The following is a 12,936-nucleotide window of genomic DNA, read 5'->3' on the forward strand; positions in this document are numbered from 1 at the left end:
GAGGCGTCTGCCAGCCTGTTGTGAGGAATGGCTGCAGACACCAAGGTCAGTTCAGAAGGAGGGGGAGGAGTAACACGGCTCCTGGCCAAGATTCCCCTGCAACTCGTGGTGAAGACCATGGTGGAGCGGGTTGTCCCCCTGCAGCCCATGGAGGTCCACGGAGGGGCAGAGATCCACCTGCAGCCCGTGGAGGACCCCACACTGGAGCAGGTGGAGGCCTGAAGGAGGCTGTGGCCCGTGGAGGGCCTGCTGGGACAGCTGTTCTGGAGGGACTGCACCCGTGGAAGAGATGACCCACGCCAGAGCCGTTTCACAAAGGACTGTGGCCCGTGGGAGGGACCCCACGCTGGAGCAGAGGAGGCATGCGAGGAGTTCTTCCCCCGACCATGAAGCAGCGGTGTAAAACAACGTGTGATGAACTGACCATGACCCCCATTCCCTTTTCCCCCCCCGTGCCACTCGGGAGGGGAAGGTAGTAGAGATAATGTTAAGCCCGGGAAGAGGGAGGGGTGGGGGGAGGTTATCTTGTTCTCTGTCTCATTCTCCTGCTAATTTTAGAAATAAATGAACAGTTTTCCCCAAGTCGAGTCTGTTTTGCCTGTGATGGTTACTTTAAGGATTTCTCCCTGTCCTTATCTCAAACCTCGAGCCGTTTTTCCTTATATCATCTCCTCCTATTCTCTCGGAGGGTGGGGGGAGCAAGAGAGAGACTGTGTAGTCTAGTCCTGATCAGGGCTGAACTACAACAACAGTTAAAGAATCTCATGATTATTGGCTAATAATCACAGCTACATAGTTATTGGAAATTAATGTATACTGAAGTCACCAGATAGCAGTGGACTGAGCTACTGGGAGTTAATTATTTTTGCATTCAGAAAGGAAAGAGGAAGAACAATATGGAACTTTCAACTCAACTATGCATAGTTAACAGAACCTAATAAAATTAACAATACATTAACAATGGTGGGAAGAAGGGACACCAAAGCCACTCTTGACAGCTCCAGCATATGATTCAATTGACCAAGCTCTGAACAGCACAGATCATTTCACATACTTGCTAGGCCACTCATATCTGAACTGGATCCACATGGATCCAACTTCAGGGCCCAAAGCCACACTCCTACACTTCGAAGTTTCACACTGTTGAGGGTTAACCCTCGGCAGCTAAGCGCCACCACCGTTCACTCCCCAACTGCAGTGGGATGGAGGAGAGAATCCACATGGTAAAAGTGAGATAACTTGTGAGTTGAGATAAAGACATTTTAATAAGTAAAAGGAAACAAAACAAAACAACCCACAAAAAGAAAAATAAAAACAACTGATGCAAAAGCAATCCCTCACCACAGGCTGACCTATGTCCAGCCAAACCTCAAACAATGGCAACTCCTGGAAAACTCCCCCCCAGTTTTATTGCTGCACATGACATCGTATGGTATGGAATATCAATATCCCTTTGGTCAATTCAGGTCAGGTGTCCCAGCTGTGTTTGCTTCCAGCCTCTTCTGCAGCCCCAGCCTACTTGCAGTGAGGGTAGAGTGAGGAACGGAGAATCCCTTGATGCTATGCAAGCACTGTTCAGCCACAGCTAAAACATCAGTGTGTTACCAGACTGGTCACAAATCCAAACCATAGCACCATACAAGCTACTATGAAGAAAACTAACTCCATCCCAGCCAGATGCTGCAGGCATGTGAAAACAGTCCAACTGGCTCCATCTGCACTTAGTGAAAGGCTCACAAGATTTCTTCACTTCAGCTCTTACCTTTGCATTGTTTTCTCAAATGTCCTGGCCTCCAAAGTGATAACTATCACAGCAGTATTATTGTGTAAATGCAGATGCAGATCTGTATAGATCTGGCACTAACCCTCAGCTCATAAACATTCCTGCTTACTTGCGTGGCTAAAAAGCAGAGGAGCCAGTAGTGACAATACTAACCAAGAGCTATCGAGCAACTGTGGAGCTTAGTTTAAGAACTCCTCCATTGCTTATCTCTGAGGCATATCCTGGAATGGCCTGTTATTTTGCTATGGTGCTAAAAACCAACAGATTTTGTGTACTTGTTCTACAGGAGAGGGTCAAGCTAAAAATCTTCAGTACCTGCAGTGGCAGGAAATCAAGCCTGACTCAGCATGAACTTGCTCCTGCAGCAGCATTTGTAAGCACTGTGCAGAAAAATCTAAACTCATGGAATTAATTATCCTGGTATAATAAATGTAAGTGCACAACAATGCACTGTGTTCAGCACTGCACCAGAGCAATCAATTCTCCCATAATCCAGAGGGCTGAGGAATGAACTAAAAAACTCTCGAGTAGCTCTGCAGGAATCACGTTTGATCTGGTTATGGTTAGTAGTGGCCACATGCCATTTGGCCTGCCTTCATGTCTTGGGGCTGTATGTTACTTCCAGTTCATTCTGTATGCTGCATTTTCCCTGGTTACTCAGAATATCTCAACCTTTTCTACCAAAGAAAAATACAGAATTGATTCTATGCATAATAAGGCCACTGCCACTCATTCTTCCTAGACAAGTTTTGATTAGCGGAGACTTCCTTACACACAAGCATCAGCTACATATTATCTAGAAGCTGGTACTGTTCAGTTACTTTCAAATGCCAGTTTTGCCACAGGACAGTATGGATCATATGAAACTACACAAAGCTCTCTGTGTTGACTCTCAGCGGAACAACAAAAGTTCTTGGTTTTTGCAATATTAGCCCTACATTCTAGATAAAAAACACTGGGTGAATCACAGCCTACCATCAGAAATTATCTCCTCTGATGTTCTAAACTACTGGACCCTCAGCAGGCCCAGTTCAGAGTCTATTCAGAAATAGCTTCAAAGAATCTCTGCCAAGAGCCTATTCTTTAAGCAGCTTCAAGATCAGTGTTGTGTTGTGTGCTGTACACTTAGAACACAGGTGGCATTTTGCAACATATCATTATCCTGTGTTTCGAAGATAGGAGCCAGATAGTCAGATGAGAAGTGTTTCTTACTGGTAATTACAAATTTATTTACGATGTCGGGAACTCTGCATAAATAATATTCCAATATCTGAAGCCGCACCTATAGCTAATTAGCTACAGTAAGAATTTAAAACATACTAGGAAGCTAGATGAATACTGGGAATGAATAATTGAGGAAAAAAAAACTACTACGGTTACTCTAAGTGACAATAATAATAAGCCTGTCATTTAAAACACCGTGTCACACTAAATCAGATTCTACTCTATTCAACTGATAAGAACCAAAAGATGCATCTATGCAAATTAACGCCTACTCAAGAAACAAACTACCAACTAACTATGCTCATAAACAGAATTTTCAAGTACAAAATATTTCTATTGACTTAACTGAAGTTGACAATGGCATGATTTTAGCACAGATTTGCCAGTTTTTATGCTGTGTCTTCTCAGCATGTATTTCTTCAGTTTGCTGTATCTGTTTCAGAATTCGTTTTGGATTTGGAGATGTATAGTCATTACTTGTTTTTAATTACCATTTTAATTAATTTTGTTCAAGAAGTCACAGCCATCAATACTTACCAAATGCAGCTTACTTGCAGTAGATTGTGTTCCTACCCACTTGTTTTGATGCATGTTCTATTACCCTTTTTCTTTCTTATTGTCCAAGACACCATTTAGGCCCTTTATTGTTACAAATCTGCTCTGTTCTTGTCGCTTTTACTTATGAAGCTCTTAGACCTCAAATAATTTGAAGACTTGGAAAAAATAAGGGGAAAATGTAGCTACTAATCTCTTACACAGTAGGATATATCCTATTATGAACCTCAGATAAAGTCTTAACCTACTAGAATCATAGAATCTTAGAACGGTTAGGGTTGGAAGGGACCTTCAAAGGTCATCTAGTCCAACCCCCCTGCAAGGAGCAGGGACATCCCTGACTAGATCAGATTGCTCAGAGCCTCATCCAGCCTGGCCTTGAACTTTTCCAGAGATGGGGCCTCCACCACCTTTCTGGGCAACCTGTTCCAGTGTTCTATAACCCACATCGTAAAAAATTTTTTCCTAATTTCTAATCTAAATCTAAATCTACCCCCCTCTATTTTAAAACCATTACCTTTCGTCCTATCGCAACAGGCCCTACTAAACAGCCCCTCCCCATCTTTCTTGTAGGCCCCCTTGAGGTACTGGAAGACCGCTATCAGGTCTCCCCGGAGCCTCTTCTTCTCCAGGCTGAACAGCCCCAACTCTCTCAGCCTGTCCTCATGAGAGAGGTGCTCCAGCCCTCTGATCATCTTTGTGGCCCTCCTCTGGACCTTGTCCAACTGGTCCATGTCCTTCTTGTGTTGGGGGCTCCAGAACTGGACACAGTACTCCAGGAGGGGTCTCACCAGGGCAGAGTAGAGGGGGAGAATCACCTCCCTCGACCTGCTGGCCACGCTTCTCTTGATGCAGCCCAGGATGCGGTTGGCCTTCTGGGCCGCGAGGGCGCATTGCCTGCTCATGTTAAGCTTAGATACTAGATAACCTTACTATGTAAACAGAAGGAAAAAACAGCTTTTGCTAGAAGACTTAATGCCCATAACGGACAAGTTTATACTACCTGCAAGGAGAACTTGACAAATCAATAAAGGCTTTGTGTTTTTACATAGATTACACACAGTATGGTAGTACCCTGTTTAAAAAAAAAATATGTCCCATTTTTGTCAGTAACACAACTGTCTTCATTCAAACATGTTCTTAAGAAGTGCTGTATTAATTATGCCTGCACCTGCCGAAAACTTGGTGAACTTATTATTGAAGCTATTAGTAAAGTTGGGAGCAGGGAGAGGGAAATAAAATCAACAACTGTAAATCTGTATTAGATTTTTTTTTCCAATCAGATGAACAGGCTTATGCAAACATAACCTACGTAAACACACAATTATTCAAAGACACATACTTTATACGTATTTAGGGGATAGAACGAATATTTCTACAACAGTACCAAAATTACTTTCTCACAGTTACTGGCACAAGGTCATCAAAATTCAACATGAAATTATAAGAAAACTCTCAGGTGAGGGACTGTGACCTAGTAGAGGGATTTTTTTTTTTGTCTTTTATCTAGTATTAAAACACGAGTTTGGAGTACTAACTCTGACTTTTTTGTGTGGTCTACAGCAACACAAGCCTCTGTATCTTACTTTCCATATAAGTAAAATTATCATTCTCCATTTTAAGTTTTGAACTGCTGAAGATCTACCTAAACAATATCAGAGAGTCATTGTACATATATCGTAACAGTTAGAGTAGATAAATCAGGAAAAAACAATTAGCACCTCCTACTTAGTAAATCACAGAAATCCTCACAAAGTTTCTTGCTCTTTTTTTTTGCATGCCAAAAACCATAACGTATCAAGCTAGACTTCAAAGATTTCTAGAGCTATTTATCCTAGAAATTAATTAGTGAGTTTAGCACTAGCCACAGAAGAGAGATCAATATGAACTTTTAATAGAATTTTTTAGTACCTACCTTCCCACAGAGCAAAGCGCTTTACATGTGTAACTTGGTTTTCCGCTCAAGTTTTCAAGGTCATAAAGTACAATAACACCATCTGACCCACCGGATAACATGCTGAAAGTGTTAATAAAGCATGTAAGTTGGAACACTCGTGATCTCAATATGCTCAGTATAATTGAGTATTCATCAAGAAAACAAATCCATAGTACCAAAACACAGCAAAGCATTCATATACATTTTTACCAACTATAGTTGGTAAGTATATACTTACTATCTTCCCTCAACAGGCTCAATATCAAGGGCGTTGATACCACTCCCATGTATTCTTTCCACATCTCTATCTTTATTTAATTCCAAACTTAGAACCCTTAAAACAATAACAAAAAAGAAAAACAGAGATATGAACAACAGAATTGTAGGATGTTACTATGTAGCTCTGAACACCTCAAATCGTAGTTTTTCGCTTCCTCAGTGTATTTAATCCATCTCTGTTATTTTTTGCAAAACTAGATTTGCAGACATGCTACAAGACTGGAAATAGTCCTGTGAAGCTCGCAGAAAAAATATTTTATTCTTTACGTTGTCTGGAAAGAAAGAGAGAAATAAATATGTAAAATTGGGTCAAAAAATACCAAAACTGCATTTGAGATCAATACATGAAACAAAAATCAGAATATAATTTGGAAACACTCAGCAAAAGAAATATTAAGACGCAGTTGTTGTAGTTACAACAAGTATTAGTTATGTTGAAGCTTCATCATGTACCATCCTTCCAAGCTTCATCCTACTTGGAACTACGGACACCTAGTGGACAGACCCACTTAGTTTAACAAAGTACAGATAAATAACAGTATTTCCCTTATGGAAACAATGTTTCTGTGCTATGTTTTCTGTAGCATTGAATAAAAACTACACTGTCCATGTGACGAAGCTTCCAAGTCAAACTTTTCTGAGATGCAATTTACTATGTTGTACTACCTAGTAGCAGCTTGTACCTTTAAATATGCTAACATTATTTAGTCAGACAGATTCTGCTTCCTTAAACCATACTACCCGATATAAAATTAGCCTTACAAGAAGATCGGTGCTTCCTACAATACCATTTTGTAATAACCGCTACTAACAAAAATGTAACTAAGTAGATAACTGAAAAGCTGTACGGCAGAGTGCCCTACTCTGCTTCACCTTGAGTGGCAATCTTGATGTGAGAAGCTTAGGCTGTTGCAGGCAGATCCCCAACAGCATGTCTGCATGCATGCTTCAAAAGTAGCAAGTCATTTAAGCTCTTTTAAAAAATGTGAAATATAATTCTGCAATAATTCACCTAGAATAAGAATTCTGATATATGCAAGATACGTAGTTTAAAACGTTTGAGCTCAAGACTGAATTTTAGTGAAGCAATAAAGCCCCTTAGGAAACGTTTTTGAAAATATGCCTTTAAAATGTAGTTATGAGGACAATCTAGTGGAGACTATAGACTAGTTCTTCTTAAAGTCAAAATTAAAATGTTTAGGAAGGGAAGTGTCAGGTAGACAGTTGTTCAAATGCTGTGGACCACTGCCCACTGACCTTCCATTCTTAACACTGAACTAGCGTTCAGTGCTGAGAGCACTGAAAGGACATAATTATGTTGTCAAAGTGCACACAGAAAGGAGATTCCAGAATCACCAAAATTCACTTGAACAGGTTCTTGTTACAATGATACAGCCACAAAAGCTGCATCATTGCACGGGTAAATCACCAACACAAAACCTCCCTGCTGATGGAGTTCTGTGAGTGACTGAACTAAGGATGGCTTCACTGGATTTATCTTGAAATATACAGTTGCAAAACTGATTCTTTGATAATGAACAAATATTATCACATTATAAGCTTTAACAGGAATATTAATAAGCCTCTCTACGCAGTCATCACTTTCCACAAAAGCTCTTTGGAACTTAATAAAACCCTGGCCTCTGATTCTTCTGCAACCTGCCAACAGGCCAAGTTGTGGAAGGAGGGAGGATGAACTGATGAGGGCACACAAGCTTGCTTCTCTGCAAAGCAGAGCACAGCTGCATGCAAGCTGAAAGAGCTGGAGAAATCGCTAAGATAGCAAGAGCACTAATGCTGAGACAGTCTATTGCCCTGTGCCTCCCCAGCCTACCAAAGCACCATTACTCAGCCCGCCCCGGGGCTACTAATCCACACACGTAAACAAAAAAAAAAAAACCAACCAACCAACCACAGGAAACTCGGCGATGAGGCACGGCAGACACGCGGGAGCCTCTGCCGGGGAGCCCAGGCCGGCACCGGGGGTTCCCGGCTCCTCTGCTCCGGCTCCCCGCGCCCGGAGCACGCAGCGGGGCAGCAACAGGGCAGAGCCCGGCTCTCTCGGCCGGAGCGGCAGCCAGGGCGGCCTCGGGTCCCAGCTCAAGCCCGCCCAGCTTGGGCTCCTAAGCAGGGCGGAGCCAGGGGCTGCAGTGACCGCCTCACCGGCCTGAGGCGGCCGCTCCTGGGCCTCTCCGCGCAGCCCCGCCCCCATCCCGGCTCCCCACACCGGTCCCCGCTACCTCCGGGTGGTTTCGGCCCGGCGCAGCCGCACTGGATCGTCGAGCCCGGCCTGACGAGCCGAAATGAACCCCAACATGTCCGGACAGGGAAGCCACTCCATACAACCCCGCCATCTTGCGCCAGGGGTGCCCGGGATTGGCTCGGGGCAAGCCGGCCTCCACCAATGGCGGGCGGCGTTGTTGGCAGGCCCGCTACCGGTGGGCGGAGTGGGGAGGGCCCGGGCGCGCCGGTGAGCGCGGTCGGCTGGGCAGGGTGGCAACGCGCGGGACGGCGCGCGCGTGTGTGACGCAGCCCGGCGGGGGCGGAGCCTTGGGGCGCCGCGGCGGGTCCGGTTGCTGGTGGTGGCGGCGGCGACCTTGGCGGCGGGAGCCCCGCGCCCCGCCGGGATGAGCCGGCCCTGGCAGGTGCTGCGCGCCCTGCGCCTGCGCCTCCTCGGGCCCCCCAAGGAGCTGGTGGGCACCGACCAGTTCGGCAACAAGTACTACCGGGTGCCCCAGCACGAGACCCGCGCAGGTGGGCACGCGGGGAGGGGGGGGCCGCGCCGCTGGGGCCGGGGGGTGGCGGCGGCCGGGCCCCGGTGGGTGAAGGCAAATGTGCGGGGGGAGCCGTGTGCCTGCCCCCCGGGAGCCCCGGGCGCTGCTGCGGGGACCGTGCCGCGGCCGCGTTGCTGCCGTGGGCCCCGGGACGGACTGGCGGCGGCTGCTGGCCGGTTGCGGAGAGGAGCGAGCTGTGAGGGAGGGAAAGGGTGCGGGTGCTGCGGGGGCCGAGGGTGGGCCCGCTCTGTGCGGCTCCCTCCGGAGGAGACGTTCGGTTCCTCGTTAGGCTGATGCTCTTGTAAGAAAAGACCCAAAGCCGGTCATCAAAAGATTTTTAGAGTGCCGCTACCCCCTGGAGGAGGTAGGCCGGCGGCAATAAACAGATTGGCTCTTCTTAATCATTCGGAGTACTTCTGGGTGTGTTTTTAAATGGATTCCTGTGTCTAAGTCTGCAGCGCTCCTGAGGAAAAAGAGTTTTTTTAGGTCTTCGTCTGTGGTGCAGGAGCTTGGGTGCTCTTACAGCGTGTCCTCGCATCGTCCTCTGCAGATGCTACGCTTGCGCTGCACAGCTGTGCGTAACTTGCTGCAGGCAGCTTCCTTGAAGGCGTCGAAGTGCCCGTGCTGCAGTGTTTTACAGCCCTGTTTCATCTCCCTGCACAGGCTCTTTAAGCTGCTTGCTGTGCTCACATGTTTTGTATGGCTGCATCAATTGGAGCACCCCGAGGCTGCGAGACTTTCTCCTTGATATTCTTCAGAGTACAAGGAGAAACAGAAAGTCTGAAGCTGTGCAGTCACTTAGGTCAGTAATCTTCCTAAAAGGAAGGGAGGGATGAAGCACACAGCTTCCCTTCATAAACATGTAATGTGTTCTGGAGTTATTTTGCCTCCAGAGCGGTTCCCTTAACCTGTTTTACTGTGCAACTTTGTGAACAACTGACAGTGACTTAAAGCAGGTCTGCTGAAACAAGTGTCTGCGTAGATGATGGGCACGCTCTTCCATCAGCAGTGTGTTTTTCCTCTGGATTAATATTACAGTGTAACACTTCCAGGCTTTCTGCATCTTATTTTCAGCTTCTCACTGTTGGGGTTTGTGGTGTAAAAACTACAGTCAAATTTATTCTGTGTGATTATTGCAGTGTCATTTCTTATATACCAGTGAAAATTACTTGTTTTCCCAGAAATACTCACAATCCTTTTCTCAATATCTGAGTTTATGCTGGCATGCCTTTCACAGTGGAAGCTCTCGGCTGAAACTTTAAGACTGATCTCTGTATCTAGAACTTAATTATGCGGTAGCTGTAGTGCTAGTATGAGGGCAGGGAAGATGGGACATAGCTATTGAACTCAGCAAGAGCACAGTATAAGAGGCTTTTGAAATTAGTAGTGAATTGAACCAGTTATATCTAAGATCTCATCGTGGTAGCCTTTATGTTTCACAGGTTTGTTTTTTTTTTTTTCAGATGAACTGTAGGAATACTGAGCATAACAGAGCATAACACTTCAGAGGTGAAGTTGCACTGATTTTGCTTTGAATAGGGAGGGCAGGCTCTTAAATGCAGTTGCAACTCTGGGTGGTGTGAGTGAGAACAGCACTTCTGTAAGTCTTAAGGCTCTTGCACATTAAGTATATTTTAGTGATACAGATGGGAGGATGCAGGTCTACTGAATTATCAGTACTGTTCTGTTATTATGTTTTTCACTCTTTTTCTTGTCTTACTTTCTTTGTCTTGATCTGTTGAAAATTCTGCACCATCAGCTTGCACTGATGCAATGTTTTACTGCCACTAAAAGGGAGAGATCTCATCCCCCTACTTTCTTTCTTGCTTCTAACTTTTCACTGTCATTTATTTGATTTTCCTACAGAAAACTTTAATAGAAAAATGCATTGAAATTACTTGATGAATAATAATTTTTAAGCCAGAACTGGCAGAGAAGTGGTAATGAAGAGGATGAGCTGTTTGATAGCATAAGTTTGTACAAGATGTCCTGAAACAACATCAAGCACCAGAACTTTTACAGTGTCTAACGCTTCCTATAACCATATTTACCTCTTTTCCTCTGCTTTCTTACTAGCGAACTTTTGATAGTTCGCTAGTAAGCTTTTTAATGCCTCTGATCCAACCCAGTCAAATGCATATTATCTGGGAAAAATAATGTATTTTCAAAAACTAAAGAAAAGCAAAATAAGAAAAAACTATCTGACAAAGGACCTCTTCTCACGCTTCTATTCTATCTATGGAATGAAAGTAAGGGAAGGGTTATTATAGTTTTGCTTTACAAACTGAAGTTTGAGGTACTCAAAAGTAAAACCGTGTCGTCTGTAAATGTGTTAATTTACAGTGAGTTAATTCTCCCTTGCTATCCTTTTTTATGTAACTAAAGAACAGGATAGTGCACATGAAAAATACTGCTGCTAGAATTCTGTGTGACAGTACTACTTTTGAAAATTCTATTTTCTGATTTAATTTATTGATGTGTATTTGACACTATGCACTAGCTGTGTGCATGTGCTTTAGATGTGCTGACCCCTCAGCATCAGCAGAATGAAAGAACTCTGAATGAAGTAAGCAAGACTTCCCGACAGAAAGAAGAAATTGATGGTGAAACTTTTTCATGAAAGTGTTCCAACTTTGTTTTTTATTCTGTTGATATGTTCTGTGTTCTGTTAATTGGTGGAACTCACTGTTACTGTGAGACACACTGGACCATGGGATGTGGGATGTAATCCCACATTAAGGAGGGAGGGAAATAAGTAGAATGAAAACAGCTTACTTTGGGAAAATGAGATTCAATAAATTCAGAAAAGAGGTGGGAGAGAGCCTGAGAATATCTAAACAGAGTAAATGAAAAGGTGTGTAGTACAATTCATATCTGTACCTCCTCCAGCTGTTAAAGGCACACGTGCAAATTACCCTAATGTGGCTGAAGGCTAAGATGTATAGCAATAAATTGACCTGGCTAAGTCAGGAGTTTTAGTGACCTAAAAAGAAAAATCCTTCCATGAATCAGGTTAACTGGCATGGGTGCTGGAAAAATAGAGGAACAAGTGATAACTTGTAAGTATATTCACAAGGTAATGAGTGAAAAACGATGTGAAATTGTTGGTTTGACAGGACAGGTTCTTAGCAAAAGTGTTTTCTTAGTGGACAATATTTTGGGGTTTTTTAGAACTTTTTATGTGCAAAATTTAAGACTGTGGATTATGAATTTGCCATGTCAGTGCACAGCAGGTTGGAAACTGTTGTTGGAATAGTCAGAAGTGTTACCTGTCAGCTGGAGGGGAGTATCCAGAGGAATCCACCAGCTGTCTGTCGAAGTCCAGAACTACTCAAAGTTTTTATCAGTGGTTTGGATGAAGAACAAGAAAGTATTTCTATTAAATTCACAGGTCAAACTGTGCAGGAGGAAACTGGGAGCAGCAGTGAGCATCTTATGGTGGGTAAACTGTCATGTGATTCATCTGGGGGGGTCAGCTGAGTTCAAGCCTTGCTTATTTGTAAACAAAGAGCATACAGTTTAGTGGTTAAAGGGTTCTGAAAACATGCATCTACACAACTGACAAATATTGTAGAGCATGTACTGTATTAGTAGTGTTAAAAGTTTAATTTCTACATTCTCTTGATTTGGATACTCATTGTTCTCGCCCCATTTCCACCTTACAGACCATTATCCACTTTCCTTGCAAAAGAGACTTCCTCATGAGTGTTTGTTATTATTATTTTAAGGTACAGACTTCCCTGAACCTAGCCGGCCTCTCCCTTGTGACTTTGAGTTACTTGGACATAGGAGATTCAAATTCAACATCTGGCAACTGTACCCTGAGACCACCGTTACTTGTTTGTAGTCACAGGAAAGTTGTCTTGCATTCCTGATTTTGACTGCCTCTGAGTGTTTAGGTTATTAGAAGAAGAGCTAGCAACCTGAATGTGTTTCTTTGTAGTGTTGGGAATCATTGTGGAGATTTAAACAGTGGTATCAGCTGTCAGTCACATGCAAAGGCGCTGATTTTAAGAGGTGTTTTTTGCCTTATTTTAAAAAGGTCTAATGGGTAATGGTAAAAAGATAGGAGCTTGCAAGGGTATCGTAATTCTCTTGAGTGAATATAGAAAGGATTGACAATTTGGAGAGGAAAGAAAGGAAAATGTAAAACTGAGCTATTTGAATCTGGTTGCGTTAAGTCTCCTGAAGGAGAGAAAGTGAACACTGAAAGTCTCTAGACTGTAAGAATAAAAAGTTAGTAGACTCAGTACAGAAAGTAACTGCTAGAAATAGAAAAGGAGTTAAGAAGAATTTTAAGTGTCAAGACAGAGGGAAGAGACCCTGAAAAAAAAGGAACCGTTCTGCCCACAGGAATACAAAATAATTCAGAATTAGAGTAGTTC

The 12,936-nt window shown here is 43.7% G+C and overlaps 2 protein-coding genes across 7 annotated transcripts in view; one reads left to right on the forward strand and one right to left on the reverse strand.

The window, feature by feature from the left end:
• ERCC8 (ERCC excision repair 8, CSA ubiquitin ligase complex subunit) overlaps positions 1 to 8,122 on the reverse strand; it is a 51,142-nt gene extending 43,020 nt beyond the window's left edge. For all 5 annotated transcript variants that reach the window (XR_015261382.1, XR_015261383.1, XR_015261384.1 and 2 more), the window contains exons 1-3: positions 8,018 to 8,122; positions 5,737 to 5,832; positions 5,478 to 5,579 (exon numbers count right to left, since the gene is read on the reverse strand). Coding sequence is in view for 1 of the 5 variants with exons in the window: in XM_086769801.1 (XP_086625927.1) it covers positions 5,478 to 5,579; positions 5,737 to 5,832; positions 8,018 to 8,118 (299 nt within the window). In the remaining 4 variants the exon portion in view is untranslated. The remainder of the gene's footprint in view (positions 1 to 5,477; positions 5,580 to 5,736; positions 5,833 to 8,017) is intronic.
• Positions 8,123 to 8,272: 150 nt separating this feature from the next.
• The window catches only part of NDUFAF2 (NADH:ubiquinone oxidoreductase complex assembly factor 2), a 62,020-nt gene continuing 57,356 nt past the window's right edge, over positions 8,273 to 12,936 (forward strand). Inside the window, exons 1-2 of one of the 2 annotated variants that reach the window (XM_086771318.1) lie at positions 8,396 to 8,531; positions 9,215 to 9,353. In XM_086771318.1, coding sequence (XP_086627444.1) covers positions 9,242 to 9,353 — 112 coding nt within the window. In that variant the 5' untranslated portion in view covers positions 8,396 to 8,531; positions 9,215 to 9,241. Of the gene's footprint in view, positions 8,532 to 9,214; positions 9,354 to 12,936 lie in introns of both variants that reach the window. The other variant, XM_086771317.1, reaches the window with a different exon arrangement.

Source organism: Chlamydotis macqueenii, chromosome Z (genome assembly GCF_036417535.1).
Source record: "Chlamydotis macqueenii isolate bChlMac1 chromosome Z, bChlMac1.mat, whole genome shotgun sequence".
NCBI lineage: Eukaryota > Metazoa > Chordata > Aves > Otidiformes > Otididae > Chlamydotis > Chlamydotis macqueenii.